The 19968-nt window shown below is 41.1% G+C and overlaps 2 protein-coding genes across 4 annotated transcripts in view; both read left to right on the top strand.

The window, feature by feature from the left end:
* Window positions 1-19968, top strand: part of LOC306883822 (uncharacterized protein) — a gene marked incomplete at its 3' end in the record, with an annotated part of 468688 nt that overhangs the window by 170636 nt on the left and 278084 nt on the right. The gene's annotated exons all lie outside the window — the stretch shown is intronic.
* Window positions 7785-18806, top strand: cdc42ep3 (CDC42 effector protein (Rho GTPase binding) 3). 3 transcript variants are annotated; one of them, XR_013785479.1, is made up of 3 exons: window positions 8213-8674; window positions 16116-17322; window positions 17748-18806. XR_013785479.1 is itself a non-coding variant. In XM_079440951.1 (2 exons), the coding sequence occupies exon 2, from the start codon at window positions 16318-16320 to the stop codon at window positions 17218-17220; it is 903 nt and encodes a 300-aa protein (XP_079297077.1). In that variant the 5' UTR covers window positions 7785-8674; window positions 16116-16317; the 3' UTR covers window positions 17221-17707. The 3 variants fall into 3 exon arrangements, 2 of the variants coding, with proteins under 2 accessions (XP_079297077.1, XP_079297078.1); XM_079440951.1 differs by lacking the exon at window positions 17748-18806 and having other exon boundaries at window positions 7785-8674; window positions 16116-17707; XM_079440952.1 differs by lacking the exons at window positions 8213-8674; window positions 17748-18806 and adding an exon at window positions 11613-11657 and having other exon boundaries at window positions 16116-17692.

Raw genomic sequence — 19968 nt, forward strand, 5'->3', positions numbered from 1 at the left:
TATTTTAATTCTATAAATTAGTTTATGTGAACATACTGTTTTTAATTCGATTTAACTACTGTTATTTTTAATATTTTCCATTTTTTCAAACTTATGATTAAAATCTCTCCTGATTTAAACTCTATTTTGAAATAGAGTGCAAATAATTATTATTTAGAGTGAAATAGAATTTTTTCAGTGTGCACATCTCAGTTCATTGTAGGATTCTGTTGTGTTTACTGGGGTCGCCTGTTTGTGTTTTATTGAATCAGGTACCTGAACCACAGATGAATCCTGATGACTTTCTTCAAACTGTTTTTGTTGTGAATTCTTTACCTTCATTTGTCTCTTATACTTTTATATTAGAAACTACCTTCAATGCATCAGAGTGTATATGGTGAAACCCTGCACCTAAATAAATGGTGGAAAGAAATTTGATGACTCAGACTCCCTGATCAGAGTACTGACGTGGTTAACACCCTTAAAAACCGGCATCAGTGGGGCAGTCCCCAACAAATGGTCCTTCGAGCCGGATGCTTAACTGCTTCAGAATGTCATCAGGTGACAAACCAACATCTCCTCTTCAAGCTAGACCATCACGGCAATGCCAAGCCCCTAGGCACCTTGAGGATTACATCCTTGACTTCCCTCACCGACCTGCCTTTTCCTCCAGTCCTGTTCAGAGGGAGTCAGAGGAGCAGAGAGGAGCAGCAGCCGCAGTGTATACAAGTCAAGCAGATGCAGACTCCAGCCAAGGCAGGCGTCGAGCCACGCCCAGTCCAAGTCAAGCAGACTCATTGAGTATGGACTCATTAACGAAATTAATGGAATCCATGAACGAGAAGGAGAAAGAGGAGACAGCTGAAATGGACAATCTTCTCAGGAAATTAGATCAGCTTAAGAAACGAAAGCACCGCCGAGACAAGATGATGGAACACATCAAATCATTCTTGAGGGAGGAACAGGAAAACGAGGATAATGAACAGGTACAGGCTGTTGCATCATCGCTACAATCTTCGCCTGCACCTTCTAGCTATGTAAGCCCCCCGGCCCTACTCTCACGAGGCACAGTGCTACATGTTGAGAAACAGGCTGCAGTAGGAGCATTGGTGCAACATGAGGACAGGTCACATATAATAGATACTGTTCTTGAACCAGAGGTGAAAAGTCTCAACCGTGGATTTGCTCCAGTCCAACCAAGTTATCCACAAACTACAGGTTTACAGTATTCCCCTATTTCCTCTGGCATGGCATCTCCTGTCTCGCATCACCCACAATTACCGCAACTATATGAGCCTGTTCCTTCTTATTTGTCCAGAGTTCCACCCAGTCAAGAACGAGCTGTAACTTACGAAGCTGAACGAACATTCCAGCCCCTTGAGACACAGCAGCTAATTTCGCCGGCACCTGTTTATCCGCATTCCATGGCACCTGGTTTAGTCCCTTCAGTGAGTACTGCAGCAGCCGCACCACAGCTCATGTCAGCCCAGATTGCAGTTCCACCAGGTGGTAGTATACCTCAACGGACATTTCATAGTCTCCCAAAACCTAAAATTCCTGACTTCACGAGTGACAGCGAAAGGGAATTTGCTAATATGAAGCTGGCGTTGGACAATTTGCTTGAGCCTTACCCAGAGTTAACTGAGAAGTACAAATACCATGTACTGTTGGAGCATCTTAAACTGCCTGAAGCTCAAATGATAGGGCAGTCTTGCCGGCATCACCCCTATCCGTATTCAGCAGCTATGCAAGCCCTTCAGCTACAGTACGGTCAGCCACATCAACTGGCTCAAAGTGAAATAGCAGCCATCCTTACATCACCAGATGTAAAGCCCAATGATAGCCACAGCTTTCAAAGCTTTGCCTTACGAGTTCATCTCCTGGTCAGTATGCTGCTGTCATTAGAGGGACCCAGAGGGATGGAGCTGAACTGCTGTTCACACGTGGACCGACTACTTAGCAAGCTGCCAAAGTATCTTCGAGATGGCTTCATTGAATTCCTTCATCAGCAGGGGAAGCTCAATTCTATAAGTCTTAACCCCTATAATCTGCAGGACTTTGCTGGATGGCTACAAGTTAAAGCACAGCAGCAGAGACTGTCGATTCGATTAGTACAGCGCTACCAGCATGAGAAACTTCCAGGGGTTGGGAAAGAGAAACCTTCAACTAAAACAAAGGGGTCAAGTGTAGTTCTTTATCATGGTGCCTCTTCCGCTGAGACTGTGCCCTCTATCCGTCCCAAAGAGCCCAAACAAAAGAAACCACTCAAGGTACACTGTCTCTTTTGTAATAGTAAAGAGCACTACATCACACGTTGTGACAACATCAAAGAGCAGACGGTTGCAGACCTACAAAAGTGGATTTCTGATGGAAAGCGATGCTGGCGATGTGCGCGACTACATGAACCAGAGATGTGTAACCTCAAAAAGCCATGCAGTGACTGTGGGGGAATCCATTTACAAGTGCTTCATCGCATAGCTCGTGATGATCCAACAAACACAGCAGGTACGTCAGAGAGTCGTATTTACCTCACACCTGCTAGTGCGACCTGCAGAGTGCTGCTCAAAGTGGTTCCAGTGGTGCTACACAGCAAGTCCAAGTCAGTGGAGACTTACGCTGTATTAGACGACGGAGCACAGCGAACCATGATCCTACCAGTAGTCGTACAAATGCTTCAGTTGAGGGGTGAACCTGAAACACTGGCTCTACGCACAGTACGATCTGACATCACTCACCTTTCTGGGTCCAAGATCAACTTGGAAATCTCTCCAAAAGGTGAACCAAAAAGCCGCTTTCCTATACTTGGGGCCTTCACAGCTTCAGGTCTGGACTTAATAGAGCAATCGTATCCAGTGCAGAGACTTCAGAGACGGTATGCCCACCTCAGAGGGCTACCATTACAGTCCTTCCACAATGTACGTCCACTGGTACTGATAGGATCAGACAATGTCCATCTTATCACAGCAGATAAGCCAGTCCGTCAAGGAATCAAAGGTGGCCCAGCTGCAGTGCACACAGCCCTTGGGTGGGCCCTACAAGGGGCTGAGGAGACCTCGACAAGCCATAGCTCAGTGCATCAGTGTCTTTTTGTGACAACCACCTGTCCTAATGACTTACTCTACCGTAATGTTGAGAAGTTATGGCAACTTGACATCCTGCCTTATCGAAATGAGAAACTGGTGGTTCGATCCAGGGAAGATCAAGAAGCAGTTAAACTTCTCGAATGCAGAACACAGAGAATTCAGGTAGACAATGTTCAGCGTTATGCCACCCCCCTTCTGCGCAAACCTGGTGTTACAAAACTAACAAGCACAACCCAGTCTGTCATGCCTAGTCTGAGGAGTACCGAGAGGAAACTTCAGAAAAACCCAGATAAAGCTGCTGTCTACTCTGGTGAGATTACTAAGCTTGTTAAGGCAGGCTATGTTACCAAGCTTCAACCCGAAGAAGTCACCAAGTCAGAGGAGGCCTGGTATATTCCCCACCACCTGGTGTGTCACAACGATAAACCAAGATTGGTCTTTAATTGTTCATTCAAGTATCAAGGCCTATCTCTGAATGATCAGCTGTTGCCAGGGCCCGCACTTGGCCCCTCATTGTTGGGCGTTCTTTTGAGATTCCGTCAACACCATGTGGCTGTAAGTGCAGATATCCGAGGAATGTTCCATCAGGTCCGCTTGCTGCCTGAGGACAGACCGCTTCTTCGCTTTATCTGGCGAGATCTGCAGTCTGAGAACTGTCCAGATGTCTATGAATGGCAAGTCTTGCCGTTTGGTACAACCAGCAGCCCATGTTGTGCCATTTTTGCTGTGCAACAGCATGCTCGCAATAACCAAGAGAGTTACCCAGGAGCTCTACAGGTAGTGCAGCAGAGTTTTTACGTGGACAACTATCTAGCTAGCTTTCCAACCACATCTGAGGCCAAGCTAACGGTCGATCAACTGCGCAGTCTGCTAGCAACGGGTGGTTTTGACCTCAGACAATGGGCTAGCAACCAGCCATCAGTGATCTCACATCTGCCCACAGAAGCAAGGTCTTCAGTTGCAGAACAGTGGCTTGAACAAAACAGGACTGATCCAATGGAACCGACTTTGGGTCTCAGGTGGAACTGTGCTGCTGATACACTGGGATACAAATATCGTCCCATTGAACATGCTGCATTAACAATGAGAACAGCTTATCAAGTGTTAGCAACGCAGTATGACCCACTGGGGTTCATTGTGCCTTTCACCACACGGGCAAAAGTGCTCATTCAACAACTGTGGTCTAAAAGAAGAGATTGGGATGACCCGAATCTGCCACAAGATCTTCACACTGCCTGGGACACATGGGAACGTGAGTTAAAGTATCTCAGCACCATAACAATTCCCCGCTGCTACTCTTCAGTGCCCAATGATGTAGAACGGAAGTACGACCTCCATGTGTTTTGTGACGCATCAGAAAGGGCATATGGGGCTGTGGCTTATTGGGTAGAGTACACAAAAGATGTTGTTCATACCGCTTTTGTCATGGCCAGATCCCGAGTGGCTCCCAAGAGGCAACAGTCCATTCCTCGCTTGGAGCTCTGTGCAGCATTAGCAGGAGCACAGCTAGCGAAGCTTCTGAAAGATGAGATGACTCTCACAATTCAGCAGACAATTCTGTGGACAGATTCTACGACAGTGTTGGAGTGGCTTCAGTCCGACTCCTGTAGATTCAAAGTATTTGTTGGAACACGAATCTCAGAAATTCAGGAGTTGACAGAGTACACTGCTTGGCGTTATGTGGACACACAGAAAAACCCAGCGGATGACATCACTAGAGGAAAACCACTCTCAAGTTTTACTGTTCCTGGGCGCTGGAGTCATGGACCCTCATTTCTAAAACTGAGTTCTGAGCACTGGCCAAAGAGACCTGAACCGGCAAGGTCAGAAGAGTTACCTGAACTGAAATGTGTCACTATCTGCTGCCTAACCTCTGTGGAATCAGATCATACCCTTCCTGATGTCACTCAGTTCAGCACCTGGAAAGAGTTAGTGGAAGCAACTCGGCAGGTATGTCAACAAATGACAGATGATTCAGCAAACACCCAGCTCATTGATCCTCGTGAAGCCGAGTTGATCCTACTGAGGAAGTGTCAGGCTCAGAGCTTCCCTGAGGAGACAATAGCCCTCAAAACACACAAACCCATACCAAACCACAGTCGACTAATATGTCTTGCTCCAGAGTGGGATCCAGTAACTAATATAATCAGAGTTGGAGGACGATTACGGAGGCTGGAAAGCCCAAATGTTGAACAGATTCACCCCATAGTGCTAGATTCGCGGCATCCAGCAACAAAGCTTCTCATTAAAGACTTTGATGAACGCTTATTGCACCCAGGCACAGAAAGAGTGTATGCGGAATTACGGAGACAATACTGGATCTTGAGGGGGCGGCAAGCTGTTAAACAACATCAGCTTCTCTGTTCATCATGTCAGCGGTGGAGAGCTAAGCCTAAGATACCACAGATGGCAGACTTGCCTCCAGAGAGGCTCAGACTTCTCTGCCCACCGTTTTATTCCACAGGAGTGGACTGCTTCGGCCCTTATCATGTTAAAAGAGGCAGGAGGGTTGAGAAACGTTGGGGTGTCATTTTCAAGTGCCTCACCACAAGAGCTGTTCACATAGAGCTTCTCAACTCCTTGGATGTGGATGCCTTCCTGCTTGCTCTTCGTAGATTCATAGCCAGACGTGGCAGACCAAAAGAGATCAGGTCAGACTGTGGCACTAACTTTCGTGGGGCTGATCGAGAACTGCGTGAAGCCTTTGCCGCTATGGAATCCCAATTAAAGGAGCAGCTAGCTGATTACCAGATCCTCTTCAAGTTCAATCCACCTAATGCTCCTCATTTTGGTGGCGTTTGGGAGCGCGAGGTCCGCTCCATCAAGGCTGCTCTACAGGTCGCAGTTGGAAGTCAGTCCGTCTCAGAAGATGTCCTGTCTACAGTATTAGTAGAGGTAGAGGGCATTTTGAATTCAAAACCCCTTGGATACGTCTCCGCAGATGTTGCAGATCTAGACCCCATTACACCAAACCTTCTCCTTATGGGGTGGCGGGATGCATCACTTCCGCAGGTGGTGTATGCTTCAGGAGAAATGGGGCGGCGCAGATGGCGCCATTGCCAAAATCTTGTGGACCAGTTCTGGACTCAATTTACAAGGAATTACTTGCCCACACTACAGACACGTCAGAAATGGCACAAGCCATCAGACTCGCTGACAGTAGGATCAGTGGTTTTGATAATTGATCCACAACTCCCCAGGGCTCAGTGGCCCATTGGCAAAGTTACCAAGACTGTGGTCAGCAGTGATGGATGTGTGAGAACAGCGGATGTCAGTGTTCAAGGCAAAGTGTATACTAGGCCAGTAGCCCGCCTCATTCCATTGCCAGCCTTTGAGAATGAAACCAAAGACTCTTAAAGAATTCCCTTAACTTGCACATTTGCTGCTCAAATGTGGGGGCGGCTGTTGTGAATTCTTTACCTTCATTTGTCTCTTATACTTTTATATTAGAAACTACCTTCAATGCATCAGAGTGTATATGGTGAAACCCTGCACCTAAATAAATGGTGGAAAGAAATTTGATGACTCAGACTCCCTGATCAGAGTACTGACGTGGTTAACACCCTTAAAAACCGGCATCAGTGGGGCAGTCCCCAACAGTTTTCCTCTGAGAGTGCTGTACCAACATCAGATGTTCAACTACACTGATATTCTATGGTAAAACAAGATCCTTGACTACTGATTATGTCTTTTTCTTCTTGAAAAGAAGCAGAAACACTTAAATAAAACAAGTAAATATCAGGTATGATTTACTTGTTTCACTTGTTGAACAGAATCTGTTGCAGGAATGACTCAAAGTCTGTTCACATCTCTGTGGTTAGATCAGTGTGCACAATAATGTGTCTGACCTTCATTATGTATGTTTTGATTATACTGTGTTGTAAATAAAATACAAATTATTTAAAAAACCCATTTTTTCAATCTCCTCACATTCTCTCTTACTTGCCTCAAAGTCACAGTCACACTGATGGGCCATTAGCGCCCATTAGGGGAGGGCCCTTTGTCTCTCAGGTGAAAATCACTTAATATTCAAGCCCATTACCACTCCCTCGCATAAAGGCTTTCAATCACAAAACGTGTCTTTAAAAATTTAAATCAATATAATGTTTTCTGTGAATGAGCAGAATGATTTTCACATAATTGTTTATTAATATTCTAGCCTACAAGACTGCTTACTCAAAAGTCTTATTCAGGACTATTTAGTGTGGGTTTTATGGCCTTATTTCAACTACTTTTTTTTTTCCAATAACTTACTGACCACGCATAATTTTTTTTTTTCTAAAAAATGCAAACATGTACATCCATCTTGGTCACATATTATTGTAGCACAGTTTGTGCTGAATACAAAAAAAATACATGCTGGTCAATAGTATGTTATAAGTAGCTGAAATAAGCATAAATATCAGGGCATGTCAAAACATCTCAAGGGCCCCAAAATCACCTCAGACCCCAGACAGCATTCATTCAATATTCCCTTATAAGTTGCCCATAATAAGGTATCTCGTTAGGAACAGCTTCACGCATATAATGTCTCTTCTGTCCAGGTAGGGAGCTCACTAAATATAGCATTTGGAACAGAGCTTATGCCAATATTTCTCTCTCTCTCTCGCACACACACACCCACACAAGAGCAGGACAGACTCGCTGCACCCCCTCCTAATCCTGTCAAACGTGAGCTCACTGCAGAGCACTATATGTTGCCAAGGAAACCTATTTTAGGTTGAGGGTGACGAGAAGCTCCACAGAGGTTTACAGTGCAGCTGCAAAGAGAAACAGCTTTTCTCTATAAATAATCAAGAACATTCTATATGTTCATCTATCTATGTATCTATCTATCTATCTATCTATCTATCTGTCTGTCTGTCTGTCTTTCTTTCTTTCTAGCAAGGTTGCATTTCACCTCTCAGATGTTGTAATGGTGTCTGGTAAACGCTGAGCCAACAAATGAGGCGGAGATGCTGAAGTCAGCAGATATAAATTGCAGAATGACAGAGTAGAACGGGATCCAAAGAAGGTAAATGAATGTGAGAACTGTGATAGAAAGGAAAAAACATGTGAGAGAGAGTGCGAGAAGGGAGGTGGGGAGTGACAAGACAAACAGAGAGAGTGAGAGAGGGACTTGTATTTCTTCCACTCTGTTTTAGAAGGGAAGGACTTTGACGTTCAGCTGCTGGGGAGCACAGTAGGAGAGACTCCACACTCCACATTCATTTTCCTCCTCCCTTGAGCGAGTGCTGTCTGTTTCTCCAGGAAATACTGTCGCAGCTCAGGCGGGTCGGGATTGCAGAAGACGAGAGAATTGGATTTCAACGCCGCCGTCTGCAGACAGGCAGGGACAGGTGCTGCAGGAGGAGAAAGGAGGAGCAAAGCAAAGCGGAGACACGCCGCAACGCTTCAGAGGTGGAATTCTGAAACAGATGTCCAGCAGACGTCCTGCCTGTGAGAAGTAAACCCTCAAGGGCAGAAAGAGAGAGAGAGTGAGAGAGAAGACTAAAACGGCAACACGCTGCACCACCCAGAAGCTGACTAACAGTTTGGGTCAAGACACCTCCAGAACGACAACCACAGAGTGAAGAAAAGAAGGACATTCATCTGCAAAGACACAGGAGCAGGTAAAACTAGATACTGGTGACTTTTGGCTGAATATGTGCATGATAACATTCTGTTAACATTTTTAACATTCTTAAGGGTGTTTCTTGAGTACAACCTCTTAAAATAAAGGTTCTTTATTGGCATCTATACTGTAGTTCCATGAAGAACCTTTAACATCAATGGAATCTTTCCATTCCACAAAAGGTTTTTTATAAACTCTTAAAAATTAAAGTTCCAAAAGGGGCTTTTTGCAGAGATGCCATTGAAGAACCATTTTGGGGTCCCCAAAGAACCTTTCAGTGAACAGTTCTTAGTGTGAAGAACCTTTTAACCTTTGGACCTTCTGTCCAATGGAAACATTCCATGAATGTTCTTCATGGAACCATTAATGCCAATTAAGACCCTTTATTTTTAAGGCATTGCTGCAAAATCCCCCTTTTGAAACCTTAATTTTTAAGATTGTAGATGACATAAGATCGAAAAACTGTTGTATTCATGAACCATGTGGCTGCTATTTGCTGGTTAGGCTTGTGAAACCTCTTTCCACTCATGCACATGGCTGTCATTACAACATGTGAGATTTTGTACTGCAGAACATGTCGAGCAAATTCCCACACACCACAAAACAAGCTCAAAGCAACCTAACACCTGGTTCCTCTCTGTTCTTCAAGCACATACTCAACTGCTTGACCAGAAAAGAGCTTCTGAAATTCCTCAGATACATTCCTCTGTCCAACAGAACTTGGAAAGTCAACTCGACTCTTGCACGCAGGAAAGCCAAAGACAACAGCAGCTTGAGAACAGAAACCTTGGAGGTGGATAGCAGGGTGTAAAAAGCATGAAATTGAGGCGAAAGAGACCTCGCTCCACCCTGGTTCCTCCAAAAGCAGCAGCAGAGTGTAATTAAGGGTTGCTTTATGTAACACACTGGAAACCTCAAATTGGGCTGACTGTGGTATTTGTCTTTAATCATTTAGAACATTGTCCAACAGGGTCGTTTGTGGTCGGAGGAATTTGAAAAGATTGAAAGCTTAGGCCTAAAACACCCAAGAGAGGAGGAAACCCGAACCACCCAAGAGAGCAGTGCTTGTCCGACCCAGATGATCTAGCCATGCAAGCTCTGGGATATTGCACCTGTAAAAAGAACAGCCAAAAACGTCCAAATGATGCAGATGTGCTTTAAATACAGCATCAGCAGCAACAGCAACTTCTTAGACAGGACCAGGTGGTCGGGTTTTCAGCCAAAAAAGGCTATCGCTAAAATAGGTCAGAGGGAGATTCAAAATTGCCGCAGTTGCGGGGCTGAAGAGAGTCTTAACACATTTCTGTGTACAGTGGGAATGGCATCATTGCACTTGTTTAGATCACTGCTCGCATTTGCTCTAATAATAATGTGACCCACATACTCACACGTGAGTTATTTCCTGAGTGCCAGCAGCAATGATATCTGTCTTTAGGCTGCTGTTGCCCCTGCTCTCACCTCTCACCCCATTTGGACTCTTTTTTTGCTTCATTGTTCTTTCTTTTAATTTAGCCATTTTGTCTTGTTCCATCTTGTTCAGTCTCATTCCAGCGCCTTGGGTCTTGTATCACATTTGGTCATATTCATTCTCGTTTATTCTGCCCAGTTCAGTGTTCAGAGTTCAACAACATTCCGTCTCATTCAGTGACATTCTGTCTTATTTTTTCTTATTCAGTCCCATTCCATCTCATTAATTCCATCTAGTTCAGTCTTAAAGGGATAGTCCACCAAAAAAATTCTCACCTTCCACCATTCTCTCACCTTCATGTCATTCCAAAACCGTATGACTTACTTTCTTCTGTATTCAGTCTCATTTATTCTGTCTTATTCAATGAGATTCAGTCTATATTCTTCTTATTGAGTCGCACATTTCTCCCACATTTAGCAACTTTCAATCTTATTTTTTCCTCATTCAGTCTGTTTAGTTCAGATATAAAGGGATACTCCATCCAAAAAGTAATATTCTGTCACTTTCTCCTGTGGAACATAAGATATTTTAAGAAAAGTGTTTTGAGTGGGGTTTTTTGTATGTCCATTAAATGGAAGTCCATGCGCTTCAATGTCATTTGCTTCCTAGAATATCTTGTGTTTTGCATAAGAAAGGAATGCATACATGTTTTAAATGATATGAAGATGAGTCAATTATGACAGAATTTTCATTTTCGAGTGGACTCTACATATTCTGTCTCAATATGTCTCATTTATTCTGCCAACTTCAGTCTCAGTCTGGTTTATTCAATGACATTGAGTCTATTTTTTTCTCATTCTGGCACATGTCAGGCTCATTTTGTTTTCTAATTCAGTCTCATTCTGTCTCAGTAATTCCATTTAGTTTAATCTTAAAGGGATAGTCCACCCAAAAATGAATATTCTATTATTTGCTCACCTTGTTTATCCAAAACTGTATGATTTAATGTTATTTAATGGAGTCCAATGTTGTTTAGCTTCCAACATTCTTCAGAATATCTTTTGTGTCTGTCTTGCAGAAGAAAGACACGAGGGTGGGTGACAGAATTAAAATTTTTGTTAGGAATCGCCATTTAATCTACCTTTTTCTGTCTCATTTTGTCTTAGTCTCAATTCACTTGCATTTAGTCTCTTTGCTGGATGGAGCTCAGGCTTCGGCTTATTCAGTCTGCCAGAAGGGAGACACGCTGCCGGGCTGCTGACATGCACTTCTGAGGGGTGTGTGATGATACGGTCCCCCAGGGAAAGGGGGCAGACAGATCCATCTAAAGTTCTGCAGGGGCGTCAGGGCACTTGGAAGTGCAACATTTGCCCCTGGACTCATTCCAGATCTAAAATGAAGGCAGGATATGGCCCTGAGATAAAGTCATATCAAGAGGGTGTGAGAGGCAGCTGCCCTACTTCTAAACCTCAGCGGCTGGCTGTTGCATTGAATGGCATTGCTTGTTATTGTTCAACAAGTCATGGCATTGAACAATTTATTCAAAAACATCTCCCACCTGCTGGGGTTTTAGGTGAAGAATAACCATAGCTTTAACCTTAAACCCTAACCCTTTAACCTACACTAAGTATTACTTGGGCTTCCTTTGAGATTTATTTCACCCGGTCCAGGGTTTCGCACACCTGCTTGCTTTGATCATGACATGACAGCAGGATTTATGTGAACTTTTTCATCAGTGTAACCAAACAAGCACATTTCTAGATGCTGCTGGTTATGTAACTGCAACAAAACTTTTTAAGATTAAAGTCAAAGGGGGTTCAGTGTTAATTTAATATTATTTATATACTATGATAGTATTTATTAATATATTGTATTTAATTTTTAAGTATAAATTTTAAATTTAGTTTAAGTTTTTACTTCTTATGAATTTATCTCTTATTATTAGCTATATTTCTTTATTATAATCAGGGTTATTATATTATATTGTTATTTTAATATTAATATAAGACATTATAATTATTATAATTTGTTGCTTGAAATAAACTATCTGAAATAAAATATAAAACAATAAATATAAAATTATTTTAAGTCAGCTAGTTATTCATTTACTATATCTTGATGCACTAAAATCATTCCAACTAAAACTGAAATAAAAAAATAAAAAAACGATATACACTTTAAAAAAAACTAATAATGCTGAAACTAATAATGACAGAAACACACAACACAATTACTAAAACTTAAACCAAAATTAACATGAAAACAGAAAATAAAAATCTATTAATTACTGAAAAATTATTTAGTTAGCGATAATAAAACTGGTTTGATTTGAAGAATAAAGTACAGAGATCTGGTTACTGGATATGGTTTTACAAAAAAGAGAGAGAGAAAGTAGCGCAGAGAAGGCATATTTGGGGACAATCACAGCTCTGACACCAGAAGCAATGCAGCATTCCTTCTCCACACACACACACACACACACATATTTTCCTCTATCACTGACACACTCATTCAGCCACACATTCTTCAGCCATCCCGATGATGCTTGTCACATTTAAAAATAGATTTCCGTTCACTGAGGTTTATTTGTGTTTCCCTGAATCAGTGTCCAAAAATGCTTTTAAAGCCCTATGAACTCACAAGGCAACCTCTGAGCTGGTGCAAAAAGACGCATGCATAAGAAAACACAAAGACTGTAAGACGACCAGAAAAATACCATTCATCCAGACTAGCCTACATCATTGTCAAGGACCATACTGCAGCTCACTTTCATCGTACTTCTGTTGTTTATCAGCTGTGTGATTTGTTAGGACATTACCACAGGGGAGTTGTGTATTCCTAGGAAATGGAATTTCTAGTGTTTTGTAAACAGTGTCCTCCCTGGCTGTCTCTAACCAGGATCTTCAGGGGATGTGGATCAGTGAGCTGTGACATCGTTCAGACTGTCATTTTAAGTACTGTGGTGGCTCCATGTAATCAGATGGCAATGCCATGGAATTTTACCATTCAATGGCCTCACACCGTATTTGGACACAGATGCTACTTGGTTTGATATTGCAGTATAGGTACACCTCGGTGTGCATTATTTTTCTAATAATTCAACGGTTCATCCTCAGTTATTCCACTTATACTACCACCTCAAGACATTGTTCAGAAGACGTGTTTGAAGATATTTGTCAGGTTTTTGTCCTTAAAATGCTCTTGTGTGTAAGAATATTGTATTACGCATCTCATCCCAAGCCTTTGTTGCTAATTCCAAAATGATTATAGAGCTAATAACGGAGGTGGAGCCCATGATAATTCAGTTATTAGGGAGAGAGAGTTTAATTGTAGTTGTGTGATTGAAGCACATGTGCATTACCCGAGTCTGTGCATCTCTTAACAGTGTTCAGCAGCAGTGTCTCTACTAACAGCAAAATTGTAAGTTTAACTGCTTCAAGAACAGCAATGTTGCCACCTCCATATTGAGAAATGTTTTAACTATTTTATTGATAAACTCACAGTGCAGCGCTGACAACAAGTGTGTGTCGATACTGTATGTGTGTGCAGTAGTAGTGGGAGAAAGTGTCCTTTCCATTGATAATATAAAGTAATTTCGTGGGAAAAATGTGTTTGTCAAAAGAGTTTGTCATTTTGTATTATATGTTATATTCATTTGCTTGGTCAGTGTCTTTGTGGGGTTTGGTTCTTTTGCTGTTGCTGACTGTTAGAACCCTTGAAATAACTGAAATCATTTGGTTAAAAGGATACTCCACCCCAAAATGAAAATGTTGTCATTAATCACATACCCCCATGTCGTTCCAAACCCGTAAAAGCTTCGTTCGTCTTTGGAACAAAATTTAAGATATTTGGGGCGAAAACCGGGAGGCTTGTGACTGTCCCATTGACTGCATAGTAAATTGTACTGTCAAGGTCCATAAAAGTATGAAAAGCATCGTCAGAATAGTCCATCTGCCGTCAGTGGTTCAATCTGAATTTAATGAAGCGGCGAGAACACTTTTCCTGTGCAAAGAAAACAAAACAACGACTTTATTCAACAATTCGTCTCCTCTGCTTCAGCGTAGCGCTATTTTGGAGAATATCCGCTGGACGCAAGCAGCTTACGCTCATGTGTGTCAGCGGTGCCACAAGGGTACGTCTTCTACACTTGTTTACGCTTTGAATTGAATGAAAACAGCGCATCCCTGTGGCGCGGCTGACACACAAAAGTGTAAACTGTTTGCGTCTATTCTGCCAATGCTTTTCATACTTTTATGGACCTTGACAGTGCAATTTACTATGCAGTCAATGGGACAGTCACAAGCCTCCCGGTTTTCATCCAAAATATCCTAAATTGTGTTCCAAAGACGAACAAAGCTTTTACGGGTTTGGAACGACATGGGGGTAAGTGATTAATGACAAAATTTAAATTTTGGGGTGGAATATCCCTTTAAGTGATACAGACATGTAATGTTATCAAGACCTGCCTGAAACTATGCTTTAGCCATGCATTTCCTGCAAAATAATTACATACCTTGGAACATTTGTCAACCAATCAGATTCAAGCATTTAACAGCCCCGAAGTAGAAGTTAATTTAGAAATGTAATAGGTTACAGATTACAGAACTGATTATTTTATTACACTTTGATTACTTTTCTAAATTTCTAAGAAATGTTTTCAACTTGTGATCATTTTCAAACATTTAAATCAGGCAGCGTTAACCTTACCGTAGTACTCAACACTAATTACTGTCAGAATTACGATTACAATAATTAAATTTTAAAGCACAGCAACCACATACAGATGTAAAGTCATAATAAGAAATAGTAAATATTAATACAAGAAATATTTAGATGAACCCCCCTTTGTAATCCTTAACATTTTCATAAGTAACGGTAATTACGCATTTTTTCTCAGTAACTGTAACAGATTACAGTTACATTTATTTTGTAATTAAATTATGTAATTACATGTTACTAGTTATGGGGAGTAACACTGTATTTGTATTTGTGTAATATATTGATTAGCATATTTACATCATATTCAAATGAATATATATGTAACATTTAAAATAATAAAAATAGAATAATAAAAAAAGATAATTTTTATGGTTACCAAGGCTGCATTTTTTAAATACAGTAAAAATACTAATATTGTGAAATATTATCACAATTTAAAATAACTGTTTTCATTACTCCAGCCTTCAGTGTCACATGATACTTCAGTGTCACATGATACTTCAGCGTCACATGATACTTCAGCACTTATTACAAGAAAAATCTCAAGTATTCCAAAAGTTTGAAGTAAGTTTAGAATATATTTTCACAAAAGGTTCTCTCTTGAAATGAAAATGGCTCAAGGTCTCAAACGGTTTAGTGCAGCGGGTCTTAAAGGAGCGAGAGAACGTTGGGCTCTGCTGCCGAGGGAATGTGGATGTTTTTTCAGTCGTACATATTTGGCTAGCCGTGGCCCAGTCGCTGCTTTAGTGATTGTTTGCAGTCTGTGAGTGAGGGTCAGTGTTTAAAGGCCTCTCAAAAGGAAATATGTCCATAAATGGGCAAGAAGTCTCTCTCCCTCTTATGATCTGTGGTTACCCTTCTCTCTCTCCTATCTGTCTATTCCTGCCCTCCTCTCTCTAAAGCCACTCTAAAAATCCTTTCTTTATCTTTAAAGCTTCTCGACTCATGTGGTGTTAATTAATAATAATGTAAATGTAAAATGTAAACATACGGTCATTTTGAAATAAGTAACAACAACAGATGTTGTCATTATTCTTGATTTACAAAAAAAAGCATTGTTATTGTATTAACTTGAGTTAGCTTTTTTTCAAAATCCCTACTGTATATATCTATATATCATCTGTCTGTAGTATCTCCAAAAGACGTTTCAGTCAGTGATAAACATTTTCTTTGATCTCTCTTTGTACGTGCTTAAGATACATGTAACATTTACTTTAACATTTAAAAGAATTTCAGTATTGGATTTATGAACACAACAAAGGTTTTTGATGCTGAGTACAAAGAAAACTAAATTATTTCTCCATCTATCCAGGTAAAGGACATTAATCCAAACATTCAAGCTGGATTATCTTCAGTGAAGATTGAGGACCCATTTAAAACAGCTGCTATCTGAGAATGTAACCTCTGCACTTTTCCTTTTCAAGACTCCAGCAAGTTTATCGCACAACCGAGGAGATCTGAACTTCCAGAGCGTTCCCCGTTCCCCTCCATTACTGCTGGACTCTATAGCAGGGATGCCTGCCAAAACGCCCATCTACCTGAAATCCAACTACAGTAAGAAGGGAAAGAAATGCCGTCTGAGGGATATTTTATCCCCGGATATGATCAGCCCACCTCTCGGGGACTTTCGACACACTATCCACATCGGAAAGGGAGGCGAGTGCGACGCTTTCGGTGACATGTCGTTCTTGCAAGGAAATTTTGAGCTTCTACCAGGGAAAGGTGGTCGCATTCGACCTCAATATGGCATCCATGGGGAGTTCACGAGAGCTAATAGCGCCTCCGATGCATCTTGCGTTGAAACTCCATCACCGGTCCTGAAGAACGCAATCTCGCTCCCAACCATCGGGGGCAGCCAAGCACTGACTCTACCTTTGATTTCCACCACCGTCTTTCCCATGACCCAGGATCGCCTGTCTGAGCCATCTACTCCTCCAACCGGTTATGAAGATCTGGAAATCCTGCAGATGGAGACCCTACTTCAGTCCATCAGTGCCTTCAGGAGCGACCCCAGCCCTGTCCCAGAGGAGGAAGAACCTTCAATCGACTGTACTGAGATGTCTGAGAAATCACTTGTAAAGAAGAAGATACACAGCAGTGAAAATGAGCTTGAAACATTTTTGTCCGTCTTTGTTAACGGGAACGCTGATGCCAATGGGAACTTTAGCAATGGTAACAATGACGATTCGGTCTTTGAGTATGAACAGATGTTCGGCATCAAGGGCGACTGGGCGGATAGAGATAGCGGTGTTGAAGAGGGTCGTCTATGCGATTCAGACTTTGAAATCTCCAAAAGCAAAAGCCACTCACAGGAGTCACTCACTCAAATCACAGGATCCCTTTTTGCTCTCGAACTTGACTTGGGCCCATCCATTTTGGATGATGTACTCAATATCATGAATAAGCCAGTGTCTTAGAAAGTGATTTTTATTGAGAACTAAAAGGGAATCTATTTGTCTTGAGCCCATAAACATGACATGGCAATACTGATCTGAAGAGGCTGAGCTTTCTTTCCCAGAGTAAGTTTTTGGTCTTTAGCTTCGGAGTGTCTTGCACACCTTGTTTTGCAAAAATAATGGGATTGACACACAGCCGCTGTGCCTTTTAAGTTAAATTTAAGCATGCATAGATTTATGTTGTTGTACATGCAGATCAAATGAGGCTTTTTCTGTGTACTGTTGTCAGTCCACAACATCATACAAAAGTCTGTGATAACATGTACATTTCTGCAAACATATATGATGTTCCATCACAACGTCCTTCACGCACCGATATATTTATACTGACAGTTTCATTAACCACACTACCAAATCTTAAAGGCATATATATACAGCATATATGTTTTTACGTTGTGAAGCTAAATATGAAATAAATAAATAAATGAACAACTGTCTTATTTAGTTTATTATTTTGTTTGATTGGTTTTTCTTTTTTGTTATTTCAGAATTGGGACAAAGAAGCTAGTTGTCACAAAGAGTATACCCTGAATTGAAAGTCGAAAGTTTAAAAATATCAGTGTTTTTTTTTGGGTTTTTTTGTATATTATTTTGTGGTTTATAATTTTTTTACTGTTTAAATCTTTCTGTAAAGCCTATAACAGGTTATTTAATGGCAAGTTCCCATTGTGACAACTTGCCCCACACAGCAAGAGAATACGACATACCATTGAGGCATGTTGTCACAAAAGGCTAGCATGTGTTAATTGAAGATATATAGCACAGAAACTGACTTTCAGCAATAAACCTATCAAGAGAAATATTCACTGGAGTAAAAAATGTCACAAATTGCCCCGATTTACCATACTGAGTGATCCCTTTATGATGTTTGATGTGTATAGGTTCATTGTTAAATTATAAAACCAGTCAGAAACTGTACCAGATGAGTTGAGTATGTAACAGTAGGTGGACATCAAAAAATGAGAGAGATGGAGGAAAAACAAAGAGAAATTGACTTGTCTTGTTAGCATCTTGCATTCTTCAGATTGTGTCCTGTAGAGGAGTGGATGTGGGTGAGATTGTGTCTAAAAGGAGATGCCAGTACTATTAGTTTGTGTCTTGTTGGGACAGAGAGAGAGCAGCCTGTAGCATTCTCAGCATTCCTATGAAAAAACAAAGACCACGGCCATAAATAAAGCCATTGGACTCAGGCAGAGGGTCATGCTCGATATGGTCGTAAAAGCTAACAGCCTGAAGACAAACTTTGTCCTGGACAAGGAGATCTGACTGCTGCAGTGTCTTGGCGACGCAGAGATTTGTTTGCAGCAATACTGAAGAGTCTGAGTCTAAGTGCCAGACAGCTGCAACATAATTCAGCTTTGTCCTTAAAAATTATGCTTTTTCATTCAGGTTTCAAACTTTCCATGGAATCTGCTTCTGCAGAAGTCCACAGATATTGAGCAACTGTCCTTAAGAAAGTTTTACTCATTCTCTGCTCTTTGACTGAATGCACACTAAAGGTGAAGCATACTACTACTCTTTCTATTTCTGCCAAATAAAATTATTATAAAATCAACCACTGACTGTTTTCAAACAGGTTTCCTGAACACTTCCACTGTTTGTCATTGGTTAAAAAAACATAGTCCAGCCCCCCAATCACTGAATTCATCAGCGTCTTCGTTCATGCTGCATCCCTGTGTTACTTGTGCTAACTTGTTGGTTGGTTGATTATGTTTCATTGGTTATACGCGCTGAGGTGATACACTACTACTGGTCAAAAGTTTGGAATCATTAAGAGTTTTTCATGTTTTCTTAAAGGGTTAATTCACCAAGAAATGACAATTATGTCATTAATTACCCTCATGTCGTTCCAAACCCATAAGACCTCCGTTCATGTTCGGAACGCAAATAAATTTTTGATGCATCCCGTGAGCGCTCTTTGACCCTACCAAAGACAGCAAGGATCCTAACACGATCAACGTCCAGAAACATAGCAAGGACATTAATAAAATAATCCATGTGATATCAGGGGTTTTATGAGACGACGAGAATACTTTTTGTGCGCAAAGAAAACAAAAATAATGACTTTATTCAACAATTCATCTCCTTCGCATCACCCTATAGCGCTGTAGCTTCGTAATAATCATATGGATTATTTTACCGATGTCCTTGCTATGTTTCTGGACATTGATAGTGTAAGGATCCTTGCTGTCTTTGGGAGGGCCAGAGAGCTCTCAGATGCCATCAAAAATATCTGTCTTACAGGTATGGAATGACCTGATGGTGAGTAATTAATGACAGAATTTACATTTTTGGGTGAACTATCCCTTTAAGACGTCTCGTACACTCACTAAGGTTGCATTTGATCAAAATTCAATTTTAAATAACTGTTTTCTTTTTGAATATATTTTAAAATGTATTTATTCCTGTGATGCAAAGCTAATATGCTGATTTGCTGCTGAAGAAATATCTCTTATTATTATCATATGTTGTGGGTAAGTGAGATATAAAAAAAACTAATACTTTTATTCAGCAAGGATGCATTAAATTGATAAAATGTGACAGTAAAGATATTTGTTACAAAAGATTTCTATTTCAAATTAATGCTGTTCATGTCAACTCTTGTTATCAATGTTGAACTGTTTTCAACATTGATAATAAGAAGAAATGTTTCTTGAGCAGCAAATCAGCATATTAGAATGATTCCTGAAGGATCGTGTGACACTGAAG

This window comes from Barbus barbus, assembly GCF_936440315.1.
Source record: "Barbus barbus genome assembly, chromosome: 18".
Lineage (NCBI taxonomy): Eukaryota > Metazoa > Chordata > Actinopteri > Cypriniformes > Cyprinidae > Barbus > Barbus barbus.